This window comes from Lissotriton helveticus, chromosome 12, assembly GCF_964261635.1.
Source record: "Lissotriton helveticus chromosome 12, aLisHel1.1, whole genome shotgun sequence".
Lineage (NCBI taxonomy): Eukaryota > Metazoa > Chordata > Amphibia > Caudata > Salamandridae > Lissotriton > Lissotriton helveticus.
The window spans coordinates 87,557,554-87,575,355 of NC_136073.1; the positions used below are offsets into that span (position 1 = coordinate 87,557,554).

Sequence of the window (17,802 nt, forward strand, 5' to 3'; positions counted from 1 at the left end):
CCCCCATAAGTTCTGTTCTGACTTCAAGACAAGATTTGTAATTAATCGAGATGCTCGTTTATGAACGGTGGAGGAAGAACTAACCTCTGAGGTGTGTGGTCTGGACACAGATAATGTACACAACGCACTTGATGATGGCGAAGGATTGGCACCAAGGAGAAGTATCTCACTAAATGAAAACGAGGGGAAATTACCACAGGTACTGAAGCTACCGTTTTGTCAATTAAATAGCTGGACTGCGAACTTACAATTATTTCAGAAGATTAATCGGAACGGGGTCCAAAATCCCAAATGGCCGCATGTTGTTAACAGGCTAGGCACACGAATGTGCGGGCATCAGAAAGATCGTTACTCTATGTTGGCGTTTCTGTGAATGTAAGATCACAGAGGGTAAGTAATTACAAACAATCAATATATATTACAGTCTAGTCTAGATACTAGGTTATTAGTTACACTTTTGAAGTCTGGTTGTCTTGAAGTCAGAACAGAACTTATGGTCATTATCTCGACAAAATTGTAACATTTTTGTATAGAATAGTGTGTGGCCCTTTTGGCCACTGTGTATATGTCACGTAACCCTCCCTACACTCACTCATTGCACTTTTCCCTGTCCCCCTCCCAGGGCACTGATATCTAGAATTTATCTAATTTGCAAATTAATTGTTATCAAATATGTGTTGATCAGCTTCATTGTAATAAAACAATGTCAGCTCATTTACTTGTGGTTTTATAATGCTTAGAATAACGTCTTACCAATTCTGTGTGTGATTACTGGGGCCCCTTCAGCTCTTTTCATATCCACTGCCAGTTCTGCTGCCAGCATGGATGGGAGGTGCTGCTGCACATAAAAAACTAGAGCAGCCACCTCCACCTCCAAGAAACTAGTTTGGGCTGCACCCCTTGGTGACGCCAATGACTGCAAGGTGTGCGGCTAACAGCTTCCCTATCGCCGCCACTCCCTTTCTCGCCTTGCTCTGCAATGGCACTGGGTTGGCCAGAAAATAACAACAACAAAAAATAGGCGAAGAAAAAATGAAAAAGTAAAGGGAACCTTAGAAAGCAGGATGCAGAGAGTAAAGTCCATTCCTCTCACTCCCAGGCAAAAAGCAGCAGACAGCAGTCCAACACAGCTAAGCAAACAGCAGAGTCATCCGGGCAGTACAACAGCTCTTCTTCCTGGCAGAATATCCTCAGTCCAGAAGTGGTCTGTGAATATGGTGTCAGAGGTCCAGTACTTATACCCATTTTAGCCTTTGAAGTAGGGAGACTTCAAAGAAAGGTCTTTGAGGTGCACAAGACCCTGCCCTTCCTGGCCCTGGCTCCAAACACACTACAGGGGGGTATGCATCTCTTTGTGTGAGAACAACAGCCCTATTCAGGTGCAAGTGTCAACTCCTACTACCACTCTAGCTCAGGAAGAGCCAGGCTGGAATGTTCCCATGAGGCACAGGGTCTAGACTGATTTACATATGGCTGGGTCTAAACTGGGGTGGCATGGTGTGCAAAAGGACGATGGATTTAACACAAATCTCTTGACTAGGGGTAAATGTTTGATTTGCTCTGAATTCCATCCATCAACTGTGTGTCTTTTGCTTTATAATCAGGATATTAAGAGCACACCTCAGCTGCTTTTGTGTATAACTATCTAGAGACAATTCACAGAGCCCAGCTGTGATCCTGACCCAAATATGTATTCTAGGGACAGGCAGAGGCACAGAATTGTTAAAGTCAGATAATGACAACTTTCTAAAAGTGGCATTTCATACCTGCAATTTATAAACCAACTTCACTTAAAGATGTGTTTTTAAATTAGGAGTTCAGGGACACCACACTCAAATTTTCTATCTGCTTCCATTTGGAATAAATGTGTGTAAAATGTTACACGGCATCTCCAGTGCTAACCTATGGGAGAGAAATATGCCACTCATGGTAAAACCAAACACTATTCCATTTAAGTTACAGAGCACATGCACTTTAGCACTGGTCAGCAGTGGTAAAGTGTCAAGAGTCCCAAAACTACTAAAAATGAAGTTCAAAACACAGTAAAAAACAGGAGGTCAGAAGCAAAAAGACTGGGGAAACCACTCCAAAGATACCTCTAACATTAAACCTGCATTCAATTCACTATGCTCTATTGCTAAGTCACAGTTTTACGGAGTCCATCAGCAGCCACAAAGGTTCCATCATTACATGCTCACACAACACTACAAAAGCAGCCTGGGATTTCTTTATGATTCAACAAACAGCGGGTAACAAGTTCTGTTACGCACTGTTGCTAAGTCATAGCAGTGAATTACTGGCTTTAGACTCCAATTATTCACACTAATATATCTTGAGAGCCATACATAACAGAATACTACACCATCAAAGCTCACAAAACATTGTCTATCATTTGTAGGTCATACATCATATCATTAAAAGTAGGATGATTGGAAAGTGAAGGTGTGGCACAGAAAAGTTTCTCTTTCTGCTTTTCAGCCATTGTTTGCCAAATTTTCCCCATGCACCCAGCTTTTACACTTAATCCGTTTTTTCACATACACAGGAGTTTGCTTGCTATTTTTTTTACATTTAGTGCAAAGCAATGTAGGCATTTTCATGCAACAACCGTGTGTGTTGTATGTAAAGCATTCTTGGCACAACCAAAGTACACATATGCAACACCAAATCGCACAACACAAAATGGACCACAGGCAGACACATAGCTTTATTACATGCATCACACAGGCCAGGCACACATATGTGCCTTCCTGGTGTACCTGGGCACCTGCATGCACTGGCTGTGCGGTGCATGCATGCATGTTTTGCTATGAATTTTGGCCGATTTTTGTTGCATGTGCATGCCTGACTGTGTCTAAGCAAGTGTGCTCTATGCACACAGATCACCCAAAGGGCTGTCAGTATTTGCATGCACTATAGGAAAACCAGTCTTGTGTTCAAATGGCATGTATGCCTGCATCTGTTGAGATATATAAGGCGAGTAGTGACATTTAGCAAATTTCAGAAAAAAATGATTTAAACTATTTTGTGTACTTTGTGCCTAAAGAACACTATTTTACTCAGACAATGTCTTGCTGACAGCTCTCTTCTGCTCAAACCAATCTCCTAACGGTAGGTATTTCGTGACTTTTCTGCACAATGTATGTCTCCATGTGAAAAAAAAGATAGCTGCAAATCACATTTGAGCTAAATGCTTAATTTCATGAATAGTGTGCAGTTTTCCAGAAATTTTGAAAAACTGGCTACTTTGTATACATACCTCTACTGTGTAATTCCATTTTCTAAAATCAATGGTCAGTTTATGTATAATTTATGTCAAAATATATATATACTTCCACATTTCTTGTAAGGTAGTATGTACCCTTGAACAATTATTGTTGTGTGTATTCATGCTGCTCGCGTAAACTCAACCTCAGACATGCCAGTGCTTAATTTGAGCCAATGGTTGCAAGATGGACCCGGTGACCCAAATTTTGGGGACTGGCCCATTTTTCTTCAAAAGACATTGATCCACAGCCAAGGATAGGCAAACATACAAAAGAGGGAATGACGGAGGAAGAGAAAGATTGAAAAACTGTATCACAATGAAAGGAAGGATGAAAAAGAAGCTGCCAGCTAAATGAAAGAGACAGGAAGCGTGGGGTGGCGGATGGAAGACTAGGCCTGCTCGGTTGTCGCATCGCCGAGATTCGGCAGCGACGGCCAGGGGTGTGTGAGCAAAAAGTTGGGCCCAGGAACTTATTCTTGTGCAAATGAAATACTTAGGCCATATGTAACATTTTTACAGCTGGGTCTTATACTTGCTCTGAAACACCAACCCCAGTTACCTCTACCCAAGCCAATCCTAGAAAAAACAAATGGTGAAATAAAATAAGTAACAGCCATTTGCAACACTTAATAACATGTTGCATGGAAACCTGTCAAACATAGCTTCAATCATAGTTTAGAGACGTGAGCGAACCTCCCAAAAGAATCCAGCATTCCGCATAGTCACTGTCACCAAGTTATGTGGAAAAAGCATTTAGTTCTTTAAAGCAATTTTCTTTTTTTCCAGTTACAGTTCTTTATTAATTTTCAAACAATTAGAGTACATGCCTGGCTGCTGCCTGCCTCCGCTCCCACGGGGACTAGGATTCACATAAAAGAGGCTGGTCTGGGTCACACCGCGCCTTCCAGCACTGAGGCACCCACATGCAACACACACAGAATAGCATTCATAAAACACGGAGACCGTCAGAGAAAACAAGCGGTGAGTAGCGTCGCGGACCCCTGAGGAAAACTGAAGGAACAGGCGTAGAGGGCGCTGGATCGAGAGCCACTGGCGGAGCAGGTGGGAGAGTCTGCTAATATCAGCGACGCCCTGAAACAGGCCATAGAGCCCTTCAAGGGCCTCGGAGAGCAGGCATGTTGAACCGACCCAGGCGCTCACATGACGCAGGCAAGGCATATTTGTGCCCTGGAACTAGCAAAGAACTAACAAAGAGCAGGGTTGACAGTATCCCAAACTAACTGAGAGATAAAGAAGACCCCCCCACACACACACACATCCAGATTCACCCCTAAACAGAAGACGTTACAGGAGCCTAAACCCACAGAGACACTTAGAAGCAGGCATGGAACCCAGTATCGACAGAGACACGAGTAGAGAGCAGACAGCACTGCCCTGACTTCAATGAAGACATTCACTCTGCGACATCATTGGAAGTGACACGGTCGCTCATCCTCGGTGTCCAGGACAATATGGCGCGTTAGGAGTGAGTATCGTAATAGACAAAACAGGTGTGACCTCCGTCTTCCTCTGCGGCCACCGTAGACGGTGCAGCACGGAGGACGCAGATTCAAACCCCACCGGCGGTGACCCCAGCGACCTCCCACTCAGAAACAGGAATATTCATTGCGGTGCCGTTTAGTGCAGGTAGGGAAATGTGTAAGGGTCTGAGAAATATACCTAAATGGTGCGCGCTGAAAACGGAATTGTGTCTTGGTGCTTTAGTAAAAGGTGTCAATGATGTTCGACCTCGAGAGGATGAACGTTGGAAGAGGTCCAGTGGAGATTTACGCTTGTGAATAATCATAGGCTACCACAATTTTTGCTGTAAAGCTAGGACCTAAAATATGATTCACAACAGTTTATGACAAGGCATGTAACAGTGGGTGCTGGGTGGTAGTGTTCTTAAAAGAGAGATGTCTTCAGTTGTATTCAAAATTGTAACAGGATTGAAGTTGGCTTCATATTGACTGGCAAACTGTGCTAGGCCCGGGGCATAGATGGGGATCTCCTGCCCTCTGATTTGTTTTTTCTTGCATTTTTTTGTCTCCAGTGTGGTGATATCCTGTCTGCATTTGTGGTATTGGCTCACATCTTGCGAACAAAAAGAGTGAGGATTCTATGCCAACAATCTGTTACTGTGAGGACATCAAGTTTATAGGTTTTCAGAGAATACCTCATTCATTAACTCTGTACAGCCAGGCAAATGCTGTTAGATCTACCTATAGTAAGAGCTAGGTTAAGATACTTGGATGAGGCAATGCAGCAAATTCTTGATCTGTAGATGGTGTGATGTTGGGCACAGTAAAAACAGTACAAAAAAATTAATGTAGCTATTGATGATAAATTAAATTGGAGGGCCTGAGCTGAAACAAAGGAAAGTTGTCTTAGCTGTGTAACATATGCCCTATGAAGGCTCAGCCTTTGATTAAGTAGGCCATTTACGTCATCCTCCAATAAAGGTATATCCTGCAAAGATTAATCTAGTTTTCACTAGTGAAACTCCTATTTCATTCTCTAAGGAGAATGTACCTATCAATAGTCCAGTGGTGCTTGGTTTACAAAAGATGCCAGGGATAAGGTGTAGTGAACTCCTCAAATTGATTTAATTGAGACTTGGCCACAAATATAGCCAGACTGGCTTGCTAAATTCCAGTCTATTCAGGTTCATAAAAAGTAAACAGAGCTTCTACAAACATGTAATTGTACTCAATCGAGGGGATGCTGTCAAGCGTTGGGCAATGCAATGGGAGAGGATGTGGCCGAACGGGTCACGGCGGTCGATCTCAAATGTGAGGAACCGGGTTTGAGTTTCGACAACGACGCTCAACATCCTGTGATTCTGGGCAAATAACTTAATAACTTAATCTCCCCTTGCCTAACAAAAATTAATGTGTCCTTATGTAACGTAACTGGTGCTCATGTAAAGCGCTCCGATACCTTCGGGATCAAGTTCGCGCTATTTAAAACTCCGGAAAAAAAAAGTTACAGAGAATTTTGCCAACAGTGTCTTTGCTAATTAGGAGTCTAAGACATGTTGCTGGGCTCTTCATTCTGGTATATTTCACTTTAGAGGATTGTTAAACAAGATGCAGACACAACAACCTGAATCCTTCTCAGTAATATTGAAGGCAAGCATATCTGATGTATTGCTCTTTGTTTCTCGGTAGGCATTAATGAACATTTGGTAGTTCCGCAAATGCTTATACATTTGGTGTGGATAAGACATGGCAATATTCCGCTTTTGGAGATGACAGGAGTATGTTATGTTATGTTATGTTTATTTTGGTAAAGCGCAAACAGCTGCCCCGGCAAAGAGGCGTCCCGGCGCTAGGGAACCTTGTAAACCTGCTAAGGAGAAAAGGGAACTGGGAACAGGGCCAAGCAAAGTGGGAACAAGTGAGTTTTGATAGCCTTTCTGAAGGCGGACAGACTGTTGATGGAGCGAATAAAAGGTGGAAGGGAGTTGGCATTATGTGGGCCAATATATCAACTGTAAAGATTGTTTACATTTCCGATTTGAACATCATGGCTCTAGGGGTACCAAAGAAGGGCGATCATGAATTTTAATTATAGATTGAGTCTGGATGCATTCATTGATTAGCGTGATGTCCCGTATTGTTCATTGTTTTAAGTTTTTTAAATTAGGATCTTTGAGGTATTACATTTTTTTTTATAAATGAGACTGTATTTCAGTGATTTATTTACTGATTGTGCGATTTGTTTTTAGTAATAATAAAATGTATATGGTTTTTAAAAACTTTTAATAAGCATAAGTAAAATAATAAAAATACAATCCATAATCTTAGGTAATTTTTTACGGAGACAGAATACTTGCATATAGAAAAGTAAAAGTGTGCCAAACAGTTGTGATTTCTGTAGCCAGCTCTATATTTAGATGCGGCTGTACAGTTTTAAGTATGTAGTAAGTTACATCCAATGTGTTGCATTTCCTATTTTGTGTTGCCCTAAATTGTCTCTAACATCTCTTCTAGCACACCACTGGATTTTTTTAGGAGTAATTTAGGCATCACAAAGAGTAAGTGAGGCACCTTAAGTAATTGCAGTTGCTTGCGAATCATCACCAAACTTACAGGTAGATTCATCAAGCATTTTTGCGAGCGCAAACGGTGCAAATCGCAAAATTCGGCCGTTTACGCCCGCAAAAATGGCATTTGGAATTCATCAATGGGTCATGAACTCGCAATTAGAAAAATCGCAAATAATTGCGATTTCTCAAATTGCGATCGCATTTAAGGAATCTCAATTAGAGATTCCTTAAATGCTATTCTTGAACCTTTGAAAAATTGCGAATTCGCTATTTTTTGCCGCGATTTACCGCGAAGTCTGACTTCGTGGTAAATAGCGAAAACTCAGAAAAATGCACTTTAGTGAATTTTTCGAAGTTGTATGTTACACACACACATGTCCTTGGGACATGTGTGTGCATAACACCAGCGTCCATTATCATTTCAGTGGTGCAACAGGGTGTTCTTTGGACACCCCTGCACCCTTGAAATCGCAAACTCAAAATGCGAATCGCTAATAGCGATTCGCACATTGATATGTCTTCCCATTCATTCCTATGAGCCTTTAGGCCCATAGGAATGAATGGGGAGTTATTCCTTATTTGCGATTAGCAATTAGCTAATCGCAAATAAGGAAGCTGTTGGAATCGCAAAATAAATTGCGATTTGTACATGAATCCCGTTTTGCGAGTCTGTAATAGCGATTCCTAAATAATCGCTATTACAGACTCGCAAAACGGGACTTTGATGAATCTAGGGGTTTGTCTGGCTGAGCGTTCTTCGTATTTACATTACATTCTACTAGGAACTCATGTTTTTTTTCTTGAGGTATAAAGTAAGACCTAACGAATAGAGGGAAGAGCACACTATGCCAGTGTTCATGTGTTTGTGCCTATTTCACTGCGTGTACCATGTCTAATTTACACAAGTGTCACATATAAGTGTGTCTTTGGCATATGTGAAACATATGCTTAAAAACTCCTTTGTGAATTGGACCCAAATGGAGTGTAGGTAGCCCTATGGGTGTTGCATGCTGTTAAAACGAGAGGAAATATTTTGATTTCTTTGATATTGAGACACACATTTCCCTAACATTTTGTATGTTGCAACATTTTGTTTCTTTCTAGTGCTGATGTTCCGATCTATAAAACAACAGAGAAATTAATAGCCCAACCCCTGCAGAAATGGCTGACAAAGGTCCAAGTTCACATTAGCAAATGATAGGGCTGCTGGCTGGAAGAATGTATATCAGCAGATACCTCCAGCCTTGCCTCAGTCTCTTCTGGGCCCTGGTGTCTTTGGCTGCAGCGCAGGATAATTTGCCCCAGTGCCATCTACAAAGATTCAGTGTGGGTGGCTTTTCCAGGGATGGAGATATCCTAATTGGTGGAATCTTCCCCATCCATGATGGCAGCTTGCACAAGGCTTTCACTTTCACAGAGGAACCTGCGAAACAGACGCCATGTGAGGAGTAAGTCCACTACCTATTGCACATAAATATATCCAAGGGTGTGGTGGTGTTTCTCACAAGCAGGCAACTTTAGTGTTGCTGGTGGTCATGCACGTGGCCAAACATTCTGTGGCACAGACATTCTTTATCTATCCCTAGGACTGCAATTTTCTGGAAGTCGTTTGTCTTTCTATTTCTGCTTCTGTGTGATGTCCTTGTTATTTATTGGTTTTGCAATATTGTAGAGCTTGTATATTGCCTTCCTGTTTTTTCAGACTATATGATATACCTCATGGTGATGCCATTGTCACCAGGTGTCTTGCAGCTTTACTTGCTGTGATGGCATCAATGATACTACAGTATTTGCCAGGTTTCCTCTGCTAAAGCTAAGTTTTCACCAACACAGAATGACGTGTTACATAAAGTTGTCACCTGCTCCAATCTGTGATCACGAGGGGCTCGCTTGGGTGGCTGGGGAATGTATGCACGTCTGTAAAGCTGCAGTCAACCTCAGTCTCTCAACTGGTCACTCACAAGCCACTGATGACCCTCAGGTAGGTGGTGAGTTGAAAACTAGAAGGGGAGGAATTACTGAAAATCCTGACTAATCAGCAATTGAAAATGATTGTAAAGCACGGAAACCTCAAGGTGTCTTTTCAGCCCTCCACCACTACCTGTCACTAAACATGCCTACTGACTGTCCCACCTCTGTCTTGAGTAAAATCCAAACTGGTGGTTGTTGTAAGGGAAGGATACATCGTTATACAAGGCTTGTTGCTTAATTAAAAGGACATTTAATAAGAACTACAGAGATAAGCTGATGTCCCATAAAAGCTAACCGGAAAACTGACCTGGCAAACAGCATACATAGAATACAAGTGACACAAGAATCTAAATGGAACATTCACATTAAATGGAAAGACCCTACACAGGTGATAGGTGAATACAACATATCCTCTTCACTTCACTTTTTAAGAAAACAATTTTATGTACAACCTATTAAAATAATGATAATAAAACAAGCAAGTTACATATCAATATAATAAAAAAAAATTCCATAACAAATAAGAACATCATGAATAATCACACAAGTAATCTTTTAAATAACCAGGAGGACGCCTGCATCTCTGGTTAAAATGATCTCTATTAGGATTTGGTAACACCTTGGTATTATCTTCTTTACCATGCTTAAGAAATCCTTTAGCTCCATGTCCCCCCTTTGGAGACATCATGGTATCTCCATCACTATCAATCCGATGAAGTTTTTGTCCCACATCCGCCTCAAGCTCTCTACCAATGATGTTATTCTTCTGGTATAAGGCAACCCTTCTTAAGTTCCAATGTTCTCCATTAAATAAGGTTACAAAACCATTATGAACAGATTTAACTTTAAATGGGCCCCTAAACTTTGTCAAACCACACCCGATGTGTCCCGGTTTAACCTTCACCAAATCATTTACCGATATTTTGCTAGTCCTTTCTTTGTTACCATCCACTAACGCACTATCATTTCTTAAATTCGTCAATCCAATGCAATCCTTCATCCATGCCGGCATGAGTTTAGTACCAGCAGAACGTCCCCGCATCATCTTGAACGGAACTTTCCCACAAATCCTATTCTCAGAGGTGCGGTAGGCCCACACCAAATCATCCACCATTTCTTTAACCACACCACCACTCAACACAGCCATTTGTATTGCACCTTTCACCATTCGATTTGCCCTCTCAATAATACCGTTCCCTTGTGGGTTATACGAAGAAGTCCTACAATGAACAGCACCACAATACTTCAAATACTTGACCATCTCATCAGATGTCAATTGTGTTCCATTGTCCGTTATCAGCTTCACTGGGAAACCCTCTTCCCTAAAAAATTCTGACATCAACCTAATAGTACACCTGGTAGTTATCTCTCTACAAAACTTCACAGTCAACCACTTTGAGGTAACATCGATCATCACAAGTGCAAATTTCAAATCTAAACCTAATCCATTAAACCGTCCTATAAAATCCATACACACCGTATGCCAGGCTATTCCTGGATCATCAATCTTTCCAAATGTAGCCTGACTACTACCCACTTTCAACCTTTTCTCACTTTCAAAACACTCCGAACACCTTTCAACCCACTCTGTGATCTGTTGATCCATTGTCGGCCACCAAAAATACTCCCTCACACGCTTTTTCGTAAGGGACTGACCAAGGTGCCCTTCATGTGCTAACTTGAACAGTGCAATTTTTAAGTCCTGTGGCGGAACAAACTTATCATCCTTCATTACAATATTTTCATCTTTATCTAAAATCGACAAGTCATCCAAGACCTTCAGGTATGGCCTAACAGAAACGGGAAGCGTGCTCTCTCGCCTCGTGCCCTTAACAATCAATTCTTTTACACACCTCATAACCTCGTCCTTTGCCATACCCTCATTCCACTGTGTCCTACCTATCGCACCCCGACATAACACCACAATCTCATCAACAGCCGCAACAGATCCCTCACATTGGGATAACTCCACACCAGATTTATCTACCTCATACCACGGCAGTGGTAACCTAGACAAACAATCCGCTTGTGCATTCTTCCATCCAGGAACATAATCAATCTTATAAATGAATTCCTGTATCCTTGCTGCCAATCTTGCCAACCTCGCAGAACCTTTCCCTGCACCACCAGGTGACAAGATCCTCAATAAGGGTTTATGGTCAGTTTGAAGTTTGAATTGAAAACCCCATAAGTACATTCTGAAGTACTCGCAACCCCAGACAGCTGCCAATGCCTCCCTTTCAATTATTGAATAATTCCGCTCAGAACTAGTAAGAGATCTCGATGCAAATGCTACTGTCTTAATCTCAGTGCAATGTTCTTGTGCTAAAACTGCCCCATACCGACTGCACTAGCATCTACATTCAGCACTGATTTCAATTTCGTGTCAAACAGAGTAAGTATGTTCGCTTCACATATCTCACGCTTAATTTCCTCGAAAACCTTTTCTTGCTCCTCTTCCCACTGGAACTTGCAACCCCTTCTTAACAATTTCCTTATCCCCTCGGTTTTATTTGCAAAGTTTCGTACGAATTTTGAATAATATTCTATCAGACCTAAGAACGATCTTATTTGGTCTCTATCAACAGGTGTAGGAGCCTTTCTTATGGATTCCAATAAATCTCTCTTCGGTCTTACACCATCTTCTGAAAGCATGTAACTCAGATATTCTACCTCCCTCACACCAAATAGACATTTTTCTTTCCTCAAGGTTAATCCTGCACTCTCTATTTTTTTAACACCTCATTCAAGATCATATTGTGTTGCTCCATTGTTTCCCCAAACAACAAAACATCGTCCTGAAAATACACAACATTGTCCAACCCCTTCAATACTGTACCCATCATATGCTGGAAAACTCCAGCTGCAGACGGTAATCCAAATGGCATCCGCCTAAATTGGAACACCCCTTCAGGAGTTATAAATGCAGTTAACTGTTTTGATTCTTCATGCAAGCTGATCTGATGGTACGCACTGCGTGAGTCTAATTTCGTAAAGAACTTTCCCCCCTTTAACATCAAAACCAATTCGTTGATATTCGGTAACGGAAAGTTATCTACAATTATATTCTGATTAAGCGTGCGTAAATCCACACAGAATCTGTATTTTCCGTCCGATTTGGTCGTGATAACCACTGGCAAAATCCAGTTCGATGTCTCAATTTGTTCGATCACACCTTGCTCTAACATCTCACACAAATTTTTTTTCCACTTCCTCTCTTGCTATTATGGGTACTTTCCTCACTTTGTGTTGCATTGGTACTGCATCCGGTTTAAGGACAATTTTGTGCACATTCTCCTTCAGTTCACCAATCTCCTCATTGAATAAACTAGTCATTCCTTCCACAATTGACTCAGTTGTCATCTCACTCACCACCATAACCTGGTCTTTTGCCCTGGGATTAATTATAATGTGTAAGTCGTACTGATGACCCCACCCCAAAATCGGTGGTCCTGATTGAGCTACATACACCTTCCCCTTCACTACTCTTCCTTTAAAAACAATGTCTGCTAACATATATCCAATTATATCTATTCTCTCTCCTTGGTAACCACTCGGATTAATATTTTTTGGTTCCAAAATTACATATGGCCAATTCCACTTAAACAAGTACTCTGGAATAATTGTCCAAAATGAACCCGAATCAAACATCAACTCAGTTTCCTTCCCATCAATAACAAACATAGCACTTGGTCTCTTCCTCCTCCCTGGCTCCATTTCCGACTCTTCATCACTTATGCACAATATTTTCCTATTTTCCTCAACACTGCACTCTGATACTTCACTCACACTCTCTCCTTGAACTACAGCTATTTTCGTTCTACCACATTTTATAGAAGTGGCCTTTCTTTCCACATTTCTTAAATTCCTTTTCAATAGCAAAACATTTCTTATAATCAGCTGTGTGATATGTGCTTCCACACCTGGTGCACTATCTTCCCATACTTCTATACTGATCTGAGTGGTTGAATACACTATATCTCTTACCACTTTTCTCACCCTTTTCTCCGCTCTTTTTACTTTCTACAACGGCTACCTCCTCTTCATTTTCCACACAAGACACATTCTCTTTCACCTTCTCCTTCTTCTCCATCTCCCTAATGCATGCATCCGACTCTTCCACCACCTTTGCTATTTCTATCGCACTTTGCAAAGAAGGGTTCTTTGCCGCCCACAATTTCTCCTGCATCTTCTTATTTCTGCATTGTACTATCAGCTGGTCCCTAATCATCTCATCTCTAATTGTTCCAAAGCTACATTTTATCGACAGCTCTCTCAAACGTGTCACACATTGGTCTACAGTTTCATCTTGTCTCTGTGGCTGTGTATAAAATGTGTGTCTTGCCATAACGATATTCACCTCCTTTGAATACTGTTTTTTAAGTCTAGCCTTAGCTTCAAGATATACATTCGAGATATTTCTCCCTTCAGCGTTCGTGCCAGTGGGTAAAAACTTAAATGCGCGCTGCCCCTCTTTCCCTAACGTGCTCAACAATAATGCCTTTTTCCTTGCTGCGCTGAAGTCTTTCCCATCCAATGCTTCTATGTAATTTTCGAATATCTCAATCCATTCGTCCCACTCTATCGGCGGATCTCCACTTTGTTGTAGGAATAATGGAGGTGTAATTACATTGAGATTCTCCATTTTGTTCTATTTCCCTTAATAGTCTTATAATACAACGAGATTAATTTTCTGGTCGTGTTACTCGCATTAGTTAGTTCTTTGTTTTTTCGGATATCACATCTGCTTACTGCCCGTTACAATATCCTGAATATAAATTGTTCACTGCGCTTTTAGTTTCGTGAAAGCAAAGTTAAGTTCTCCACACACCGTCAATCTTACCGATCTCACACGTTGTTTTTATGCAACCTTTCCTCTTGATTCCCTTTCTTGTAGGATTCCGTTGCTTTCTTTTCCTGCACCTCCGACTCGATCCAGCGTCGCCTGGCAACGCTTGTTATTTCAATATGGCCGCCATGTTGTGCGTAACACGTCACTCCGTAAACTCTGTTCAACGTTGTCCTCGTCACTGCGCCACTTCCGACCCTTCTTAGTGACGCTCTCGCCTTGCTCTGGCGCTTTTGGGTTCTACTCCTCGTCACTGTCCTCTCGCTCGAGAACACACTTATGCTCCAACCGACTCCCAAAGTTGCATCTTCCAAATCTTTCAAAGGTAAACCACTGTCTCCAACATTATTCTTCAATTGCTAAAAATGCTTTTAAAATGAGTCGCTCTTCCCTTCACACGTACCTTAAGCTTTTGTCACACGTTTTCTTTTCTTCAATTTCGTCAATTTTCAAACGTCCGTTTTTGTTAATTTCTTCCTTTGAAGTATAATGTCTTTCACTCTTGTGCCTTAATTTCCTTTCAGACACTCCTCTTCACTTTTCATCATATGCCACGCATTTTCCTTTATCTCCTTTCTTCTTTTTTCAATTTTCAGGCGTTGTTCCATCAGCTGGTTTCCTCTTAAAACACTCTGTGCTTATTTCCTCTGTTACCCATCGTCGCCATATGTTGTAAGGGAAGGATACATCGTTATACAAGGCTTGCTGCTTAATTAAAAGGATATTTAATAAGAACTACAGAGATAAGCTGATGTCCCATAAAAGCTAACAGGAAAACTGATCTGGCAAACAGCATACATAGAATACAAGTGACACAAGAATCTAAATGGAACATTCACATTAAAGGGAAAGACCCTACACAGGTGATAAGTGAATACAACAGTGGTCCTTGCCAAAACCAGAGAACATCCTTTCTCTGGGCTTTTCTTCATCCATCATGGCTCATCCTCTTCCCTCCAGGATTTGAAAGGGCGATACTGCTGGTAAACAGAGACACAAGTCTGCTCTATCTGCTGTTAATGCTGGGAGCTTTCCCTACAGTATTTGATTAGGGGGTGATGTGGAACTCCACAGCCAGCCCACTCCCCCAACCAGGATAATATTATCCCCCCCAAATGGGCCTTTCCACTACTGTATTTATTTTGCCAAGTGGTGGACCCATTAATAATTCCCAGCTAACAGGCAGTCCATAAGGGGATTTCAGCAATGTTTGACTCAGAGAAATATACTTTTACACTAATGTATTAAGGACATCATATATGCTGAAGCTGACATCAGGTATGCATTCCAGACCCAGCAAATGTTTAACAGATAGTAACTCTTATCCTTGTGCCATCCAAAGATACAGTTTAATGCCATGTTAAACCTCAAGTGCCCACAGTGAAAACCACTAAATATTGAAAACTTTACACCAAAAGAATGCTGCAGTTCCTTTGAGAACCAATTGAATTGTAAGAATTTAGATTGGGCCTACCTGCTGCACAGCTACCAGTGCCCTGATGCCAGGCTGAGTCTTCCTCGTTCATGCTACACCTGTGCACGTGCAAGTTAACACTAGTCATTGGAGCCTGATCCGTGACCTTTACTCCAGCTATCCACAACAGTTAACACTACAAGTTAAAAGTTCAAACTAGTTAATAAGAATGTTGTACAGTGAGTAAAACTCCATCAGGGAGTCTTACATCATGACAATCTACAAAAGCAATACAAAAATAAGGATTACCAGGATAGAAGCCACATCCCTTACCATGGGCAAGAGAGGAGAGCCTGACCAAGTGACCAGGTATTCATTTTTGACCAAATTTAAGAAAGCCCTAACCATTTGAGATTTGCAATGGGTGTGTACTTAGGCCTCTTCTGAACTTTAGGAAATGTTTTTCCAATCAAGCATTATCTTTTGTGGGAATTAGGAGAATGGAAGAGTGAGATAAAAGGGCAGGGATTGTCTGGTAGTGGATTACCGAGGCATCGGGTGGATTTAAGACCAGGCCGCTTTTGTGCTGACATTTATTTGCTCTGACAGCGGGCTTCAGAGCAGAGCCCTCGGCACCGGCACTCCTCCTTTTACAAATTAAACACTGTTTAAAATCATTCCAAATACAGCATGAAGAGTGTCGCTATTAGACCATCACTGCTGGGCCATCACAGTTGCAGGGAGATACAGAACAGGCCGGAAGAGGTCATTACACTTTTGATCTGAAAAACAGCACAGAACACCTGACATATGACAACAACCCCTATTCTCAGAAGAGGGACGCACCTCGTGGGAAATTGAGCAACATTACTCTTTTGCTCAAGATGGCATGAGTGAAATAAGAAAAAGGGATAACTATTTGTACTGATACTAGCTATTAGAACCCTCATTATGCGCTGGAAGTCGAGCAAACCCCCCACTATATCGCACTGGTGTACAGAGATGAAACGATGGAGTATTGCAGAAGGTGCAGCACTGCGCAGAGAGGAAGTAAGAGGGTTACATAAGGTACCGATATCGCTAGAATGGGAGGCTATGTTGGAGGGGTTGAAAGCGTCCAATGTAGACCAGGCTGACTGACAAGTTTCCGAAATGTTGCAAAATTTATTGACCATGCCTTAAACTCAGGTGAATTAAGCGTGAAGTTGTATGTATACATATGTGAGATACAAGTTACTGTAATGATAACAATGGTTCTACCTCTGTATTACAGCTCAGGAACTGCAATGGGAAAGTTGAGGGTGGGGGGAGTTAAGGGGATTAGCTTAAAAATGGAGAAATGTCATTATGTCATATAACATACGAACACAGGTATAAAATGCACCACTATAATGTATATGTATTGTAATTCACTGTTAGAGTTACTATGGCAATGTTGCCTTTGTATGTATATTTGACCAAAGATTGTAATTGCCACGAACACGAGGACAGTACCAAAACAATGCGATACCTGTAGTATGATCCAACTAACACCTAATAAAATCTGTTAAAAAAAAACAAAAAAAAAAAACTATATGTACTGATACTCCCCAAAGCGACAATATGGAAATAGCAAGGAAAGATCTTGGACATGAAACAGGAGACGAAACAATGAAGTATCTGGATACACTCCTCCAAAAGTAAGCAGTACTTATCCTCAGAATAGAGCCGAAGTCTTTCAATATCAAAGGGATCGCTCAGAGCCCTACACAGAAAAAATGGGTAGCGCTCCACAGTTCACATAAACAAAAATGACTGTACTCGAGAAGTAATAGGAGAAGCTGATTGACTTGTAACTAGTTGACAAGTGCTCTGCAATTTGTAGGAGGGTGTATATCAATGTAATTGTGAGGCTGGATTCCTCTTAGGACAAAGCCATTTAGACCACTGATCTCTCTTAAAAGCAAGAAGGCTTAGGGTTCCAGGTAACCAGTTTTCAAGAGACTAAGGGGCTGATTACGATTGCGGAGGTCTTACGACCGCCGCACTCATGGTGCAGCAGAGGCAGTACACCATCTGCCAAATTACGACTTTCAAAGTTGTGCTGGCGGTGGACCACCTTCTACGCCAGGGAACCTCCATTCTCTGGCGGTGGCTCAGCAGAGGCCCAATGTAACATGCTGAGTGGGACACGCACAGTGCTGCTGATCATGTTACGAGTTCCTCCACTACCAGCCATTTCATGGAGGGCTCCCCGCCATGAAAAGGCA

The 17,802-nt window shown here is 41.6% G+C and overlaps 1 protein-coding gene across 1 annotated transcript in view; it reads left to right on the forward strand.

The window, feature by feature from the left end:
* Nucleotides 1–8,537: 8,537 nt before the first annotated feature.
* The window catches only part of LOC144797893 (extracellular calcium-sensing receptor-like), an 85,418-nt gene continuing 76,153 nt past the window's right edge, over nt 8,538–17,802 (forward strand). Inside the window, exon 1 of the mRNA XM_078668696.1 lies at nt 8,538–8,767. Within this exon, the coding sequence (XP_078524822.1) occupies nt 8,538–8,767 (230 nt within the window). The remainder of the gene's footprint in view (nt 8,768–17,802) is intronic.